Consider the following 16854-nt stretch of genomic DNA (forward strand, 5'->3'; position numbering starts at 1 on the left):
ACCGGTTTGGCTCAGCGGTTAGAATGTCGGCTTGTGGACCAAAGAGTCCCAGGTTCGATTCCAGTGAAGGGCACATACCTCAGTTGTAGTTCAGTCCCCGGCCCTGGTCAGGGTGGTGCAGGAAGCAACCTGTCGATATGTCTCTCTCACATCGATGTTTTTCTCTCTCTGTATCTCTCCCTCCCACTCTGTTTGAAAATAAATGGAAAAATATCCTCAGGTAAGGATTTAAAAAAGAAAAAGTAATCTAGGAAGCCCTGGCCTGGTAGCTGGCTCAGTTGGTTGGTGCATCATCCAGTATACCAAAAGGTTCGGGTTCGATCCCTGGTCGGAGCACATATGGGATCATTCTCTCCCCTCTACCTCTTTCTGGAAAAAAAAAAAAAAAATCAATAAAAAATATAATCCAGGCAAAAAATGATCTGCCTTAAAAAGTAAATGTTTTTGAGTTTCTTCCTCAGTTGCATAATTTAAATGAATAACATTTTTTTTTTTTTTTTTTGTACAGATAGAATGGGAGGGAGAGAGAGGAAGAGAGAGAGAGAGAGAAACATCGACGTGAAGGGACACATCGAGTGGCTGCCACCCGCACGACCAACCAGGGCCGGGGACAAACTGCAACCGAAGTACGTGCCCTTAGCGGGAACCGAACCCGGGTCTCTCCGGACCGCAGGCCGACGCTCTAACCGCTGAGCCAAACTGGCCAGGGCTAAATGAATAACATTTTTAAAAATTATTTTTTAATTGATTATTTTGAGAGAGAGAAAGAGAGGAAGGGAGAGAGAATCATCAGTGTGAGAGGGAAACATCGGCTGCCTCCTGCACACCCCTTACCAGGATTGAGACCACAACTAGGGCATATGCCCTGACCAGGAATTGAACTGACAATCTTATAGTGCACAGACGATGCCCAGCAGCCAGGGCAAATGAGTATCATTTTGAAAAATACCTTTATGCATGGTTGCAGAACCCTAGGTTGTATATGGTCTGGTAGAACACCAGAAGGCCAGATCAATTCTTACGGGGTTTAAGAGACAGCCAAGCACTGTATTAGACTTATGTCGGAGGTAAGTGTTTTTATGCTTATTTTTTAGTTGATTAAAAATAAAGCTCAGAGAAGTGTCTTGGTCATTTTGATTAGTAAGTGTCAGAGGGATTGTTATTATGGAGTCCAAATGTTGAAATTCTCTGAAGAGAACACTGGTAGCTTATCACATTACCTTTTATCTGTCTCTTTGCTGTGTTGTAACATAGAGGAGATATAGGTTAGATAGCAGTGGTTCTGTAGTATATATAAAACCTGCTCTTAAATTCACCCCTTACTGCCCAGCCAGTGTGGCTCTGGATTGAGTGTTGTCCCATGTACCAAGAGGTCACCAGTTCAATTCTAGGTCAGGGCACATGCATTGGTTGTAGGCTCCATCCCTGGTAGGGGGTATGCGGGAGGCAGCTGACTCTCATATTGATGTTTCTATCTCTTTTTCCTTTCCTCTCTAAAAAATCAATAAAAACACATAGTTTTTAAAATTCACCCCTTACCAACACCACATATTTTTGTTCTGAGGTTCAGCTTCCCAATTGCTTAATTTAAAAAAAACAAAAGCAGCCCTGGCTGGTTTGGCTCAGTGAGTAGAGCATAGGCCCAAGGATGAAAGGATTGTGAGTTTGTTTCCCGGCTCCTATCAAGATTGTGTAGGAAGCAACCAATCGATTTGTCTCTCTTGAATTGAAGCTTGTCTCTCTCTCTCACTCTGTCTCCCTCCCTTCCACTCTATCTAAAAATCAATGGAAAAATATCCTTGGGTAAGGATTAACAACAAAAAAAAGCAGTGACCACAATGGCAGTGATCAAATAAGTGCCTATGGAATAATGATTACCTGGCTTATTCATAATTTCTTATTGTCAGTGATGATTTGAAAATACAAAAGGTTATGGCTTTGTACAGTCCATCTACAGAATTTGATTTTCTCAAGTTGGTTAAGTTTTTTACTGAAATCAGGAAAATAGCAAACAAAGTTGATGCTCAGTATATGTTTACTGAATGGAAGAATGATGTGTTTCAAAAGTGGTAGGCATATCAAGTAAGATGATAAGGCAAATGATCTGAGTAGAATGGAGGGAAGTATATGACATTATCTAGGCTGCTGTTAACCAGAAATATCTGGATATCTTCCAGGTATTTATAGATTATACCACTAAGAGATTTTATTACCCCCAAATCTGATCTGTTCCAACCCTTCTGTCAGACTGACCCATATCTCCTTACCAGATTCTTGCTTCTTTAGCCTTTTAATGTTTTGCTTATTGTGTCAAGAAGAAACAACTAGACGTTATTTTGTATTTTATGTTGTCAACATTAATACTCCCTTTTATTCATATTAGTACAAGTTAATTATAGTAGGAATGTCTTAACTTGTGTTTTACATCCAGATTGGGTTTCTAAAAGTTTGTAGATCAGTAATGAGAATGGATTCAGAGTTCCAAAACTCAACATTTATTGAACATTCATTATGTTTAAGGGCATTTATCTAGGATAACTAGGGAAATAACTTGTTAACCAGGGAATTCTAGAGAAAAATAGAATCTAGTTTTTGCCTTCAAGAAATTGCAACCTAATTAACCAAATAATATAACCAAATCTAATAAGCAACCTGATGTTTATTTGCTATTTCAGGCTTCCCCTGGGAGGTCTTAGAATATACCCTCCACAGATAAGTGGGAACTACTCTATCTAACTTTAATTGCATAAATATTTACTGAACACTTATTATATATCAGACTCTCATACTGTCTCCTATCACCTGGACCAGTGATTCTTAATGAACTAGGATATCTGTGAACCCCTAACACTGTATACAGATTTTTTGTATATATGTGTTTGTGCTTTTTTCTAGGGAGCCCTACTGCTTTCATAAGTTTTTCAAAAGAGTATGCTATAAAAGGAGGAGGAACGTTTTATCTAGAAATGGAGAATGGTTCTGAACCAATAAAAAGGTTTAAAAATAAGGCTATCTAAACTAAATTCCAACTTCCAGGGATTGTGATTCAGTGGATTTGAGGTAGAGCGCCATCAAGCAAGGGTTGATAGCCATTGATCTATACAGGCGTAACACTAAAATATACTTCATGAGAACAGGAACTATTTGTTATTTATTGTACTTCTGGGGTCTAGAAAGTGCCTGGCACTCAGTGAATATTTATCGAATGAATGAGCATTAGAACCTTCCAGTTCAGAAAAATTAAAAAAAGACACTCACCCCAACTGCTTTATCATTCATGGTAAGTCATGATGGAATCACTAAAAACATTTCCTTGGGTGGGTGAGAACAGGGAGGCATTAAAGATATTTGATGGGTCCTAGCTGGTTTGGCTCAGCGGTTGGAGTATCGGCCCGCAGACCAGAGAGACCCGGGTTCGTTTCCCGCTAAGGGCACACACCTCGGTTGCGGTTTGTCTCCAGTCGTGGTTGGGGTTGTGTGGGTGGCATCCAGTCGATGTTTCTCTCTCACATCGATGTTTCTCTCTTCCTCCCTCTCTCCCTCCCGCTCTGTCTGAAGATAAATACAAAAATGTCCTCAGGTGAGGATTTAAAAAAAAAAAAAGATATTTGATGGAGAAGTTTTGTTGGAGGAGGATGATATACATTTAAATGTCTCCCTTATGTGTATCATGAAAAATGGTTGGAAACCACTGCTTTAAGTTTGGAGCAATACAGTTTAGTGGGGTAGGCTGACCTACAAACAATAACTCTAATATAATATAAGTGCTCATACTAGAAAAGGTATATTTACCAAAAAAAATTGCTAGAGATCAGCCAGGAAAACTGTATGAAGTAGATGTTATTTAAGCTGGGTCTTTAGGAATGAGGGAGCTCACATTCCCTAGTGAAGGAAAAGGGTGTACAAAGACACAGAGGCCTAAAAGCCCATGGAGAATCCAGTGAGTGAATTCAGGTATGTTAGGAGCCATATTGTGAAAAACTTTATATAACACACTTTGGAGTTTGCACTGTGGGCATTGAGGTTTTGTCACTTAAATTAAGGATGTTGATTTGAGGATTACATGCAAGACTCTGTGCTAGGAGTTTCCTTGAAACTCTATGTTTATATACTTATGTTCTTTTCTTCTACTTGCAGGCTGCTATATGGCAAGCACTAAACCATTATGCTTATCGAGATGCAGTTTTCCTTGCAGAAAGACTGTATGCAGAAGGTTTGTAACATATTTATTTCTGTAAAATCATAACTAAACAAAATATATGAATGCCATCACTCTTTATGACTGTAACAAGATTCTAAGTATCGCTTTTGTTTTTCCTTTATGATAAACATTAGTTCATAAAAATGTTTCCCTGTATTTGTGTATCTCCCTTATATGCTACTTTTTTTTTATTTTTTTTATCCTCACCCGAGGACATTTTTCCATTTTTGGTTCAGGTAGAGTGGGAGGGAGAGAGAGGAACAGAGAGAGAGGGAAACATCGACGTGAAAGGGACACATTGAGTGGCTGCCACCCACACGACCAACCAGGGCCGGGGACAAACTGCAACCGAAGTACGTGCCCTTAGCGGGAACCGAACCCGGGTCTCTCCAGACCGCAGGCCGACGCTCTAACCACTGAGCCAAACCGGCCAGGGCCCTTATATGCTACTTTTAATAACTGTAGAGTTGCTTCAGGTTTCACACTATGGTTTACTTAATCTTTCCCAATCTTCAAGGCATTTTTCAGGTTTTGGATTAGAGTCTACTGCCTCTGTGCAAACCCTACCTCTGTCCCTTAAATATGAAGTTGTATATGTGGGCATGTTACTTAATGTCTGAGTATTACAGATTTCTCAGCTATAAACTAAAAAGAATAATAATAACCTTATAAAATTGAAGAATTAAATGTAATAAAATTAAATGAAATAATGTCACAGCCTTCTGACATGGTAATAAATGTTCAGTAAACATCTAGTAATGTATGTTTTGTTTCTGTCATTGATTATTGTAATTGTCTTTCTAATATGCTAATTTAGATAATTGGGTACAGCTTTTTTTTTTTTTAAGTCATTTCCTTGGATTATATACTCTAAAATGGAATTTACAAGTCATAGGGTCACTTCTACAACCAATTACTTTTTGCCCAGTTGATAACCCAACAGAGAGAGGTGTAATGATCTGGAGTGTCACCAACAGTGTAAAACTTCCTTCATAGGTCTATCAGTATTACATTTGACTATTTACGTGTGTGTGTGTGTGTGTGTGTATTTTTTTTCTCCTAATCCTCACCCAAGGACACTTTTGCATTTAGCTTCAGATAGAGCAGGAGGGAGAGAGGGAGGAAGAGAGAAATAGAGAAATATTGATGTGAGAGAGACACATTGACTGGTGGCCACCGGCAAAACCCCAGCCGGGGCCAGGGACCAACCGTAACTGAGGTGCGTGCCCTTAGTGAGAACTGAACCCAGGACTCTCTGGTCCACAAGCTGACGCTCTAACCGCTGAGCCCAACTGGCCAGGGCTCAATATATCTTTGCCTACTTGAAAATTATGAGGCATTTTGTCTTACTTTTTTTTTTCTTTATTGATTTTTAGAGAGAGGGGAAGGAAGAGGGAGAGAGAGAGAGAGAAACATCAATGAGAGAGAACACCGATTGGCCACCTCCTGCATGTCCCCCACTGGGGATCTGGCCTACAACCTGGGCATGTGCCCTGACCGGGAATCAAACCAACGAGCTCTTGGTACATGAGTCAGTGCTCAACCACTGAGCCATACTGGCCGGACTGTCTTACATTTGTTTAAAACTTATGTTTTCAATGATTTTTTAGAGAGAGGGGAAGGGAGAGAGAGATAGAAACATCGATGTGAGAGAGAAACATCCATCGGCTGCCTTCTGCACACTCCCTACTGGGGATTGAGCACGCAACTCAGGTATGTGTCCTGACCAGGAATCAAACCGGGACCTCTCAGTGCATGGGACAATGCTCAGTCCACTGAGCCACACTGGCTGGGCTTTTCTTACATTTTTAAAACTGAAGGATTGATGGGTATTTTCTCAAGTGTTTGTTTTAAATTTGTTCTTATTTTGTGATCTATATCTTTATTTATTACATATTTGCCCCAGATTGTTGCTTTTTAATCTTAATTCTGTTTATTTACATTATTCTAATATTTTAATTTTTTTGTAGTTGAACTCCATCAGCTTTGTCATTTATATTTTCTCCTATTGCTACAGTAGCTGGAAAATTGTCATCTTTCTATAACTACAATAAATATATGGTTCATGGTAGTTAAAAAAAATTCAAGAATGGGGACTCTGGTCAAGATGGCGGTGTAGGTAAATGCGGTATCACGTCCTCCCACAACCACCTCAAAGTTACAACTAAACTACAGAACAACCATCATTCAAACCAACCTGAGATCAAGCTGAATGGAAGTCCTACAACTATGGAATTAAAGAAGCAGCCACATTGAGACTGGTAGGATAGGCGGTGGTGGCGGGCTGGTCCCAAACCCACGTGTGGCGGATAAAATTCAGGAGGACACCTTGACTGGGAAGGTCCTCCCTGAGGACTGAGGGGTCCCTGTCCAACACCAGACGCCCCGCTCAGGGTTCTAGTGCCAGGAAGAGAAGTTCCCATAATTCTGGCTGGAAAAACCAGCAGGAACTTAGGCTCAGGGAGGCTGACACGGCTGGAGCCCCAGGTAGCTCCTTAAAGGGCCTGTGCATGGACTTATCAGACTCACTCCCTCTAAGCTTGGAAGGGAGGCAGCTCGAGGGGCGCCAGAGACATACAGGGAAGAACTGAGCTATTTGGTACTGGAGCGAGGGCTGGAGAGGGGGCTTTCTCCAGTACAAATGTGCTGTCGGAGGCCTTTATTCCTTTGGTGAGTCCTTTTCTGAAGCAGCAGACAGTCTCCATATCTGGGACTCCAGCAACCTGGCTCACACTGGTAGCTCCGCCCTGGTGATTCCCTGAGGCCCCGCCCCACCCAACTTTCAGGCCCACCCAGCTGTTGCCAGTTGCTTAACCATAGGATTGGCCTGTCTTGGATCTTGCTTCAAGTTTTCCTAAATTCTTTCAAACAAGCAGCATCTGGTCTCAGATAGCCCCATACCTCTCGTTAAGTAATACATAGAAACAAACACAGAGAGGCAGCCAAAATGAGACAAAGAAACAGGTCCCAAATGAAAGAACAGAACAAAACCCCAGGAAAAGAACTAAGTGAAATGGAGATAAGCAACCTAACAGATGCTGAGTTTAAAATATTGCTTATAAGGATGCTCAATGAACTTAGTGAGGGCCTGGAGAGCATTAAAAAGGACCAGTCAGAAATGAAGGATGCACAGTTAGAAATGAAGGAGGCACTAAATGAAATAAAGAATAATTTACACATATTCAATAGTAGAGTAGGTAAAACCAAGAAGCAAACCATCGATTTGGAATATAAGGAAGCAAAAAACACCCAATCAGAACAGCAAAAAGAAAAAAGAATCCAAAAAAATGAGGATAGTGTAAGGAGCCTCTGGGACAACTTCAAGCATGCCAACATTCGCATCTTGGGGGTGCCAGAAGGAGAAGAGAGAGAACAAGAAATCGAAAACCTATTTCAAACAATAATGGCAGAAAACTTCCCTAACTTGGTGAAGGAAACAGACATACAAATCCAGGAAGCACAGAGAGTTCCAAACAAGATGAACCCCAAAAGGCCCACACCAAGACACATCATCATCAAAATGCAAAAGATTCGAGACAAAGAAAGAATCTTAAAAGCAGCAAGACAAAAGCAGTTAGTTAGCTAAAAGCAGTTAGTCAAGGGAGTTCCCATAAGACTGTCAGCTGATTTCTCAAAAGAAACTTTACAGGCCAGAAGGGAATGGCAAGAAATATTCAGAGTGATGAAAAGCAAGAACCTACAACCAAGATTACTCTATCCTGCAAAGCTGTCATTTAGAATCGATGGCCATATAAAGACTTTTCCAGACAAGAAAAAGTTAAAGGAGTTCATCACCACCAAACCGTTATTATATGAAGGGTCTTTTTGAAGAAAAAGATAAAATATATGAACAAATAAAATGGCAATGAATACACATCTATCGGCAATGGAATCTACAAACAAAATGAACAGGCACAACAGAAACATTCTCATAGATACAGAGAACATTTTGTTGGTTGCCAGATGGGAGGGGGCCTGGGGAAATGGGTGAAAAAGGTGAAGGGATTAAGAAGAACAAACTGGTTGCTAGACTGACAAACCTCAAAGAGAAGGGGATTGGGGGGTGGGAAGAAATAAACCAAAGAACTTATATGCATAACCAATGGTCACAGACAACAAACAGTGTGGGAAAACACAGGAGGGAGGGCGGGAATGGGGACGAGGGGGTCAGTGGAGGAAAAATGAGGAACATCTGTAATACATTCAACAATAAAGATAAAAATAAAAAAAATTCAAGAATGGCCCTGGCTGGTTTGGCTCTGCGGTTAGAGCGTTGGCCTGCGGACCAGAAAGTCTGGGGTTCGGTTCCTGCTAAAGGCTTGTACCTCGGTTGCAGTTTATCCCTGGCCCCTGATGGTTGTGTGGGTGGCAGCCAGTCGATGTGTCTCTCTCATATCGATGTTTCTCTCTCTCTCTTCCTCCCTCTCTCCCTCCCACTCCATTCTATCTGAAGATAAATGCAAAAATGTCCTCGGGTGAGAATTAAAAAAAAAAAAAAAATTCAAGAATGTATCAGTATTATTACTTAATTTATTCAATATTATTTATTTGTTTATTTTCAATCTGGTTCATTTTAAAGAAATTTTATTTTTCAATTATAGTTTACAATCAATATTATTTTGTATTAGTTTCAGGTGTACAGCATAATGGTTAGATAATCACATACTTTGCAAATCGTTTCACCCAATATTTCTAGTACCCTCCTGGCATCATACATAGTTATTGCATTACTGACTATATTCCCTATGCTGTACTTTACATCCTCATGACTGTTTTGTAACTACCAATTTGTACATCTTAATCCCTTCACCTTTTTCATCTACCCCTTCTTCTCTGGCAACCATCTATCTATTCTCTGAATATTTGAATCTGTTTTGTTTGTTCATTTATTTTATTCTTTAGCTTCCACATATAAGTGGAATCATATGGTATTTGTCTGACTTAACATAATATCCTCTAGGTTCATCCATGCTGTCTCATGATAAGACTTACTCTTTTTTTATGGCCAAGTAATGTTCCATTGTGCATATGTACCACAACTTTTTAATCCACTCACCTGTTGATGGGCACTTGGGTTGCTTTGATATCTTGACTATTGTAAATAACACTGTAATGAACATAGGGGTGCATATATTCTTTCGATTAGTGTTTTGGATTTCTTCAGATATATACCCAGAAGCGGAATCGCTGGGTCATAAGGCAGTTTCATTTTTAATTTTTTGAGGAACCTCCATAATGTTTTCCATAGTGACTGTACCAATCTGCATTCCCACCCACAGAGGATTCCCTTTTCTCCACATCCTTGCCAACACTTGTTTATTGATTTGATGACAACCATTCTGACAGGTGTGAAGTGATATCTCATTTTGGTTTTAATTTTCATCTCTCTGATAATTAGTGATGCTGTACATTTTCTTGTATGTCTGTTGGCTGTTTGTATGTCCTCTTTAGAGAAGTATCTATTCAGGTCTTCTGCCCACTTTTTAATTGGATTGCTTTTTTTTTTTTTGGTGCTGAGTTGTATGAGCTCTTCTAAATTTTTGGTGTTAATGCCATATCATTGGTGAATATGTTCTTCCATTCATTGGGTTGTCTTTTTGTTTTGTTGGTTTCCTTTGTTGTGCAAAACTTTTTAGTTTTATGTAGTCTTGTTTGTTCATTTTTTCTTCTGTTTCTTTTGCCTAAGGAGTTATGACAGAAAAAATATTCCTAAGAGAAATATCACAGATTTTACTATGAGCATTATGGTTTCAAGTCTTACATTTAAGTTTTTAATCCATTTTCAATTTATTCTTATATATAGTGTAAGAAGGTGGTCTAAGTTTTTTTTTTTTTTTGCATGTTTCTGTCCAGTTTTCCCAATACTATTTATTGAAAAGACTGTCCATACTCCATTGTATGTTCTTGCCTCCTTTGCCATATATTAATTGAATCTTGCCCTTTTTGAATTTAGAAATCATTTCAGATTGGTAATGTATAACCCTGAGTTTTCCTCTGTAATGAAATTTGACTTCTATACTCTCAAAAGATCTATTAGGAAAAATATTACATAAAAACAAGATGCGTCTGGCTGGTGTGGCTCAATGGTTGAGTGTTGACCCATGCACCAGGAGGTTGCTGGTTTGATTACCAGTTGGGACACATGCCCAGGTTGTGGGCCCGATCCCGGGTGGGGGACGTGCAGGAGGTGGCCAATCGATGTTCTTGCTCATCGATGTTTCTGTCTCTCTCTAAAATCAATAAAGGAAAAAACAATTCAAAACAAAAAACAAGATGCTTTACTGGTGGTCTGTTTAAAGACAGAGAGGTGTGTGTGTGTGTGTGTGTGTGTGTGTGTGTGTGTGTGCGCGCGCGCGCGCACGCGTGCTTTTCTTAAGGATTTACAGAGAATACCATGGTTGTCTTCATTGTATTATCTCCTTGGTTCACTGTAGGAAGACAGTAATTAGGACTTGGGGAACTAACTTTTCTATCAGTAAAGTATTTCTCCTTAATTGGAATTTTGATTTATAAATTATTGTTTTATACTAAATGACATGCTTATGTTTTTTGTTGCTAAACTAGTTTATTGCCAGATAAGCAATGATTACCGTTTAACCTACTGAATAATGCCCCCCCCTTTTTTTGCATATGTGTTCTTAGTACACTCAGAAGAAGCCTTGTTTTTACTGGCAACCTGTTATTACCGCTCAGGAAAGGCATATAAAGCATATAGACTCTTGAAAGGACACAGTTGTACTACACCGCAATGTAAATACCTGCTTGCAAAATGTTGTGTTGATCTCAGCAAGTAAGTTTAAAAAATTTTTTTTCTATCTAATTTTGTTCCTACTTATACCGTAGAATTTGGGATAAAATTCTTTTGATGGATTAAACTATGATTGATTACCTTCTCCCCTCTTTTTTGGTAGTAGAGATTTGCCATTTCAGTAACTTTTCAAAATGTTTATACAATTTTCTGTAACATTATTATTTTTGTTATGGAAAGACTTCATTGTTATGGTAATAAGTAATTGAATTTAACTTTGGAGAAACTTAAGTTATAACTAATTTATATCATTGTCTAAAATCCCGAGTGCTCTTTCCTTTCCTTTGCTTTCATTGTTAGGCTAATTGGGATAAGCCTGAAACCTACTTACCACTTCATTTGCGATTAATGCTCTCTTGTGTCTAGGTAGTTGTGTAATTATTGGCCTTTCAAGATCATTCTGTTTGTGAACCACTACTCCTATCCCTTTGAAGCAATGGGGCAGATTCAGGAGAGTACTTCTTTTGCACATTACTGTTAAACCAAGTCAGTGTCCCAGTTCTGAATTTGGAAACAGCTAGGGGTATAGGTAGTTATGTCCTCTAAGAGATGGAATAAAAGTGACTAGACGTATAATTGTAAAAGCCTGTGTATATATTTTGTTTGTAGGTTTACAGATTTTATTTGATGGCTTTTAAATTAAAGCTAGCTACAATATGTATAACTTTCTGAGAAATTTGTTACTGAATTATTTTTACTCCAAGGATTCTAAATGTTAAATTCTTAAAGATCTATTTACTTAATTTACCAGTTTCTTAAGCCAGTTCTTATGTTAGACATTCTTACTCCATTTACAAATCATTATAGTTTTTTAAAAAAATTCACTGACAGTAAAAAAACTTTAGATATTACCTTTTTTTTTTTTTTTTTTTTTTAATCCTCACCCGAGGACATTTTTCCATTTTTTGCACAGATAGAGTGGGAGGGAGAGAGAGGAAGAGAGAGAGAGAGAGAGAAACATCGACGTGAAAGGGACACATCGAGTGGCTGCCACCCACACGACCAACCAGGGCCGGGGACAAACTGCAACCAAGGTACATGCCCTTAGCGGGAACCGAACCCGGGTCTCTCCAGACCGCAGGCCGATGCTCTAACCGCTGAGCCAAACCGGCCAGGGCTAGATATTACCTTTTATATGTAAACTTACTTGAGAGTTTTCTACATGATGATTTGGAAAAAACTTTAAAATACAAACCATTATAAACTCTGATATGCTGAAAATATATATACTGAAATCAGGCAAAAATTTTTCCTTTGGTTAAAGTTTATGATTTTCTATATCAAGAAAAGTTAATTGAAAAATAGAGTTGACGTGCTATTCAAGTTCCATTTATAAACCTAAAAATGACTGAGGCCATTAAGTATGCAATTTTTAATAAAGTATGTTAGTCTTATTTAATTTGCTTGCAAATTTCTGTTTCAAGTAATTATAGAATTAAGAAGGGTCACCATGTTTGTTAATGAAAAACCATGTATATTTTACCCCCTGTATAATGGTCTTTTCTTTTTTCTTTTTTTTAATCCTCACCCGAGGATATTTTTCTATTTATCTTCAGATAGAGTGGGAGGGAGGGAGAGAGAGGAAGAAAGGGAGAGAGAGAGAGAAACATCGATGTGAGAGAGACATATTGACCCTTTGCCTCCCTGGGGACTGCGACCAGGGCTGGGGACGCACTACAACCAAGGTTCGTGCCCTTGGCGGAACCAAACTTGAGACTCAATGGTCTGTGGGCCAATGCTCTAACCGCTAAGCCAAATTGGCCAGGGCCAGTCTTTTATTTCTTTTGACATGAGTATTGTATATGTTGTTCAGATGAGATTTGAACATACAAAGACTAAATTTAACTGGTTCTGTTTTTAAAGGCAAGATGGGAATTTTAAAATCACAAATTCTTAGTCTCCCAAATGACTCTAAATAAAAATTTATTGGAATTCTGAAAGTACCATGAGCTTTTTATTTTACCTATTTTTATATTAAGAGAGAACATTAGTAATGAAGAATGTATTTACACTGAGGACTTTTTATATTGACTTTTTAATATCTGTAAATTTGTTTTAAAGGCTTGCTGAAGGGGAACAGATCTTATCTGGTGGAGTGTTTAATAAACAGAAAAGCCATGATGATATTGTTACTGAGTTTGGTGATTCAGCTTGCTTTACTCTTTCATTGCTGGGACATGTATATTGGTAAGAATCTTTCGAATTATCAAAAAATTGTCTCCAATACTAGAATGCTCTGTGGTTTTAAATACCTGTGCTGATCTGAGTAGTACACAGTATTCTAGTTCCATGACCTAGATATCATCACCTGAGGATATGTTTTTATTGATTTGAGAGAGGGAGAGAAACATCCATGTGTGAGAGAAACATTGGTTGTCTCCTATATGCACTAGGACTGGGGATTGAACCCACAACCTTTTGGTGTACAGGACAGTGCTCCAACCAACTGAGCCACCCAGCCAGGGCTTGTTATCTTTTATCTCCAGTATTTTGATAGATACTTTATTAGTCTTTTTGTCTACAGTAGCACATGAGGCTTCTATGTTTAGGATACAACTGATAGTAAGGCTGGTTCTTAGATTAATCTGTTTCTTCCCAATACCATTTAAATAATTATTTTTACCCCAATTAGGGAAACTCCTTTCTGGGGTTTAGTAAAAAGTCCATCTAAAGTTTGAATACTCCAAGTTGTTTAATTTTCTTAAATCTTTTTTTCCTTTTTATCTCTCTATTGAATGAATAATTAGAGATTTATCTCCCAGATCGAATCATTATAGTTCCATATCTGTCTTCTTCCCCAGTTAGCTCTTCTATTATTTATACATCTATCTGTATCACTCTCTGTGTGTATATATACGTGGATCTAATCTCTTCTTAGCAGACACTAATTTTGTTTTAAATTTCTTCCATTTTATGATCTGGTAATCAGATCATGGCTTATAAAAATTAGCCTTGCCAACTTATTAAAAGTTTAAAAGAATTTTTCTTTTGCTAAAGTAAAAATAAATAAATAAATAATATTAGAGAAGAGGATTTTCATTACAAAGGATCACCTCTTACATTTCTAGAATATTTTTTCTCAACTAGATTATTCAATCTGTTCTTGAATTAGTTTGTCCACCACTTTTCTGGGCAATAAATAATTCTTACAAATAAAAACATCTGTTTTATGTTACATTGTACAAGCAAACAGGAAAGAGATAATATAAAAATGTGTTTATTGAATCAAATTAAGAAAGTATGGGAAGCTAGATATCCTTCAAATAGTGGTATTTATGTTTATTACTTGCAAAATTTGGAAGTAAGGCAAACTAATATTCTAGTTTCCCAAGGGGGCCTTCTTCACAGTTCTCTGAGATTATACTGACAGACAGCACTTATAACAAATTATATATTTTAGCTTATAGTTTTATTTGAAGACTCTCTTGAAAATCTTGGTTTGATGCCACTTGGCCCTTTATAGAGTTTTGGAAGAATTGCTGTATCTTAATTTTTTTCCCATTATATGTATAATGAAGAATTTCCACCTCAGACCAGGTAATTGTATTCTTTACTTGAAAGCTTCAATGAGTCTCACTAACCCTCAACCCCATCCACCCTCCCATTTAAAAGCTAGGGAGATAACAATACTAGTCTAGTAATTTCTAGATTGTTACAAGTATATTGTTTCAGGGATGTTGTTTACATTCTAAATGTAAGCCTTTATACACCTGACTTAGAAACATAAAATTTTCTTTTAAGAGCTATCACCTCTACATTGTTAGAAAATCTGATCACTTAGATATGCTATATTTAAAGCATTTAAGTCACTAACAAATTACCACAAGAATATTATTATTTTTTTTTTTATTCTCACCCGAGGACACTTTCCCATATTTTGTTCAGATAGAGTGGGAGGGAGAGAGAGAGAGAGAGAAACATCCACGTGAAAGGGACATCGAGTGGTTGCCACCCACACGACCCAACCAGGGCCGGGGACAGACTGCAACCGAGGTACGTGCCCTTAGTGGGAACTGAACCCTGGTCTTTCTGGACCACAGGCTGATGCTCTAACCGCTGAACAAAACTGGCCAGGGCTACCACAAGAATATTATATTAAAAATTAAGAAAATGAGACTGAAACATTTGGGTGTTTGTTTGTTTTTTATCCTCACCCGAGGACAGTTTATCATTTTTTATTTAGATAGAGTAGGAAGGAGAGAGAGGAAGAGAGAAACATCGACATGAAAGGGACATATTGAGTGGCTGCCACCCGCACGACCCAACCAGGGCCGGGGACAAACTGCAACCAAGTTACATGCCCTAGCGGGAACTGAACCCAGGTCTCTCTGGACCGCAGGCCAATGCTCTAACCACTGAGCAAAACCGGCCAGGGCTGGATGTTTTTTATATCTCCTTCAGTAATTCTAGTATCTGACAATAAATTTAAAGCATTATAATATTCAAGATGGCACTGATAGTTTATTTTGTTAGCATTCCTTTCCATTCATGTTCTGTTTGTTTTAGCTGACTTTTGGCTTGATCTGCCTAAATAATAGAGATTGGAGGATGATAATAAGAGGAAATTAGTGATTTAGGGAAGCATCAAGAAGAGTGTTCTCAGAACTTTTTATAGGATTTACCTAATTCCTGTACCAGAAATTTCTTTATAATATATGTTTCGGTTTTGTAATTTGTCTAATCTATTTGTCTTTACAGCAAAACAGATCGGCTTGCCAAAGGATCAGAATGTTACCAAAAGAGCCTTAGTTTAAATCCTTTCCTCTGGTCCCCCTTTGAATCATTATGTGAAATAGGTAGGTTTATAGAAGTGACTGTGGTTGGGTGGGAGGGGCGGTCCCCATTTCCTCTTCTTTATTTTTTTTCCTGCTTAATTTTTGGAATATGATACAAATTATCCAGAAAAACATATTTTTCAAAGTCTTAAGGGTTGTTAAAATTGAGAACAAGAAATAAGATAGAATTATATGTTTTTAGGAATAATGTGGCCTTTCTTTTGTCCTCTAGCATGAATTGTATTATGAGTATAGCACTCTCCAAAACAGCCTTCTGGATAAGAAAAGAAATAAATAGAATGTCCAGTGCAGAAACTGTAATATAAATAAGACGTGGAAAATATGTGGAGAGAGTGTCTAAATATATATATATATATATATGTATATATATATATATATAAAATTATATATATAATTTCACGCATATATATATGCGCTCTAGGATGCATGAAGGATCATTTTCTTTTTTATTATTTTTTTAAATGTTTTATTGATTGTAGAGAGGAAGGGAGAGAGGGATAGAAACATGGATGTGAGAGAGAAATATCGATGGGCTGTCTCCTATATGCCCCCTACTGGGGATTGAGTCCACAACCTGGGCATATGCCCTGACCTGGAATTGAACTGGTGATCTCTTGGTGCATGGGACAATGTTCAACCCACTGAGCCACACTGGCCAGGAATGAAGGATCATTTTAAAACATTGTGTTTATGCCCTGGCCGGTTTGGCTCCGCGGTTAGAGTGTTGACCCGCAGACCAGAGAGTCCCAGGTTCAGTTCCCACTAAGGGCACATACCTCTCGGTTGCAGTTTGTCCCTGGCCCTGGTTGGGGTTGTGTGTATGGCAGCCGGTCAATGTGTCTCTCTCCCATCGATGCCCCCCCCCCACCCGCTCTGTCTGAAGATAAATGGAAAAATTGTCTTCAGGTGAGGATAAAAAAAAAACATTGTGTTTATATACATGAAAGTGCTTAAAACTTTACTGTGATATCTAGTGGGTTTCAACTCTCCTCACTCCTTACCTTGAGCAAAATGAGAGATCTAGATCTTTCTGCTTTACAACAAACACA

At 38.3% G+C, this 16854-nt stretch overlaps 1 protein-coding gene across 11 annotated transcripts in view; it reads left to right on the plus strand.

The window, feature by feature from the left end:
- The window catches only part of CDC27 (cell division cycle 27), a 73958-nt gene that overhangs the window by 12576 nt on the left and 44528 nt on the right, over nt 1-16854 (plus strand). For 8 of the 11 annotated variants that reach the window (XM_036268249.1, XM_036268250.1, XM_036268247.1 and 5 more), the window contains exons 2-5: nt 4138-4213; nt 10844-10991; nt 13071-13196; nt 15708-15805. In XM_036268249.1, the coding sequence (XP_036124142.1) occupies nt 4138-4213; nt 10844-10991; nt 13071-13196; nt 15708-15805 (448 nt within the window). Of the gene's footprint in view, nt 1-3261; nt 3281-4137; nt 4214-9502; nt 9548-10843; nt 10992-13070; nt 13197-15707; nt 15806-16854 lie in introns of those variants that run through there. The other 3 variants (XM_036268251.1, XM_036268252.1, XM_036268258.1) reach the window with 3 other exon arrangements.

The sequence above is a fragment of the Molossus molossus genome, unplaced genomic scaffold (genome assembly GCF_014108415.1).
Source record: "Molossus molossus isolate mMolMol1 unplaced genomic scaffold, mMolMol1.p scaffold_m16_p_19, whole genome shotgun sequence".
NCBI classification, from domain to species: Eukaryota; Metazoa; Chordata; class Mammalia; order Chiroptera; family Molossidae; genus Molossus; species Molossus molossus.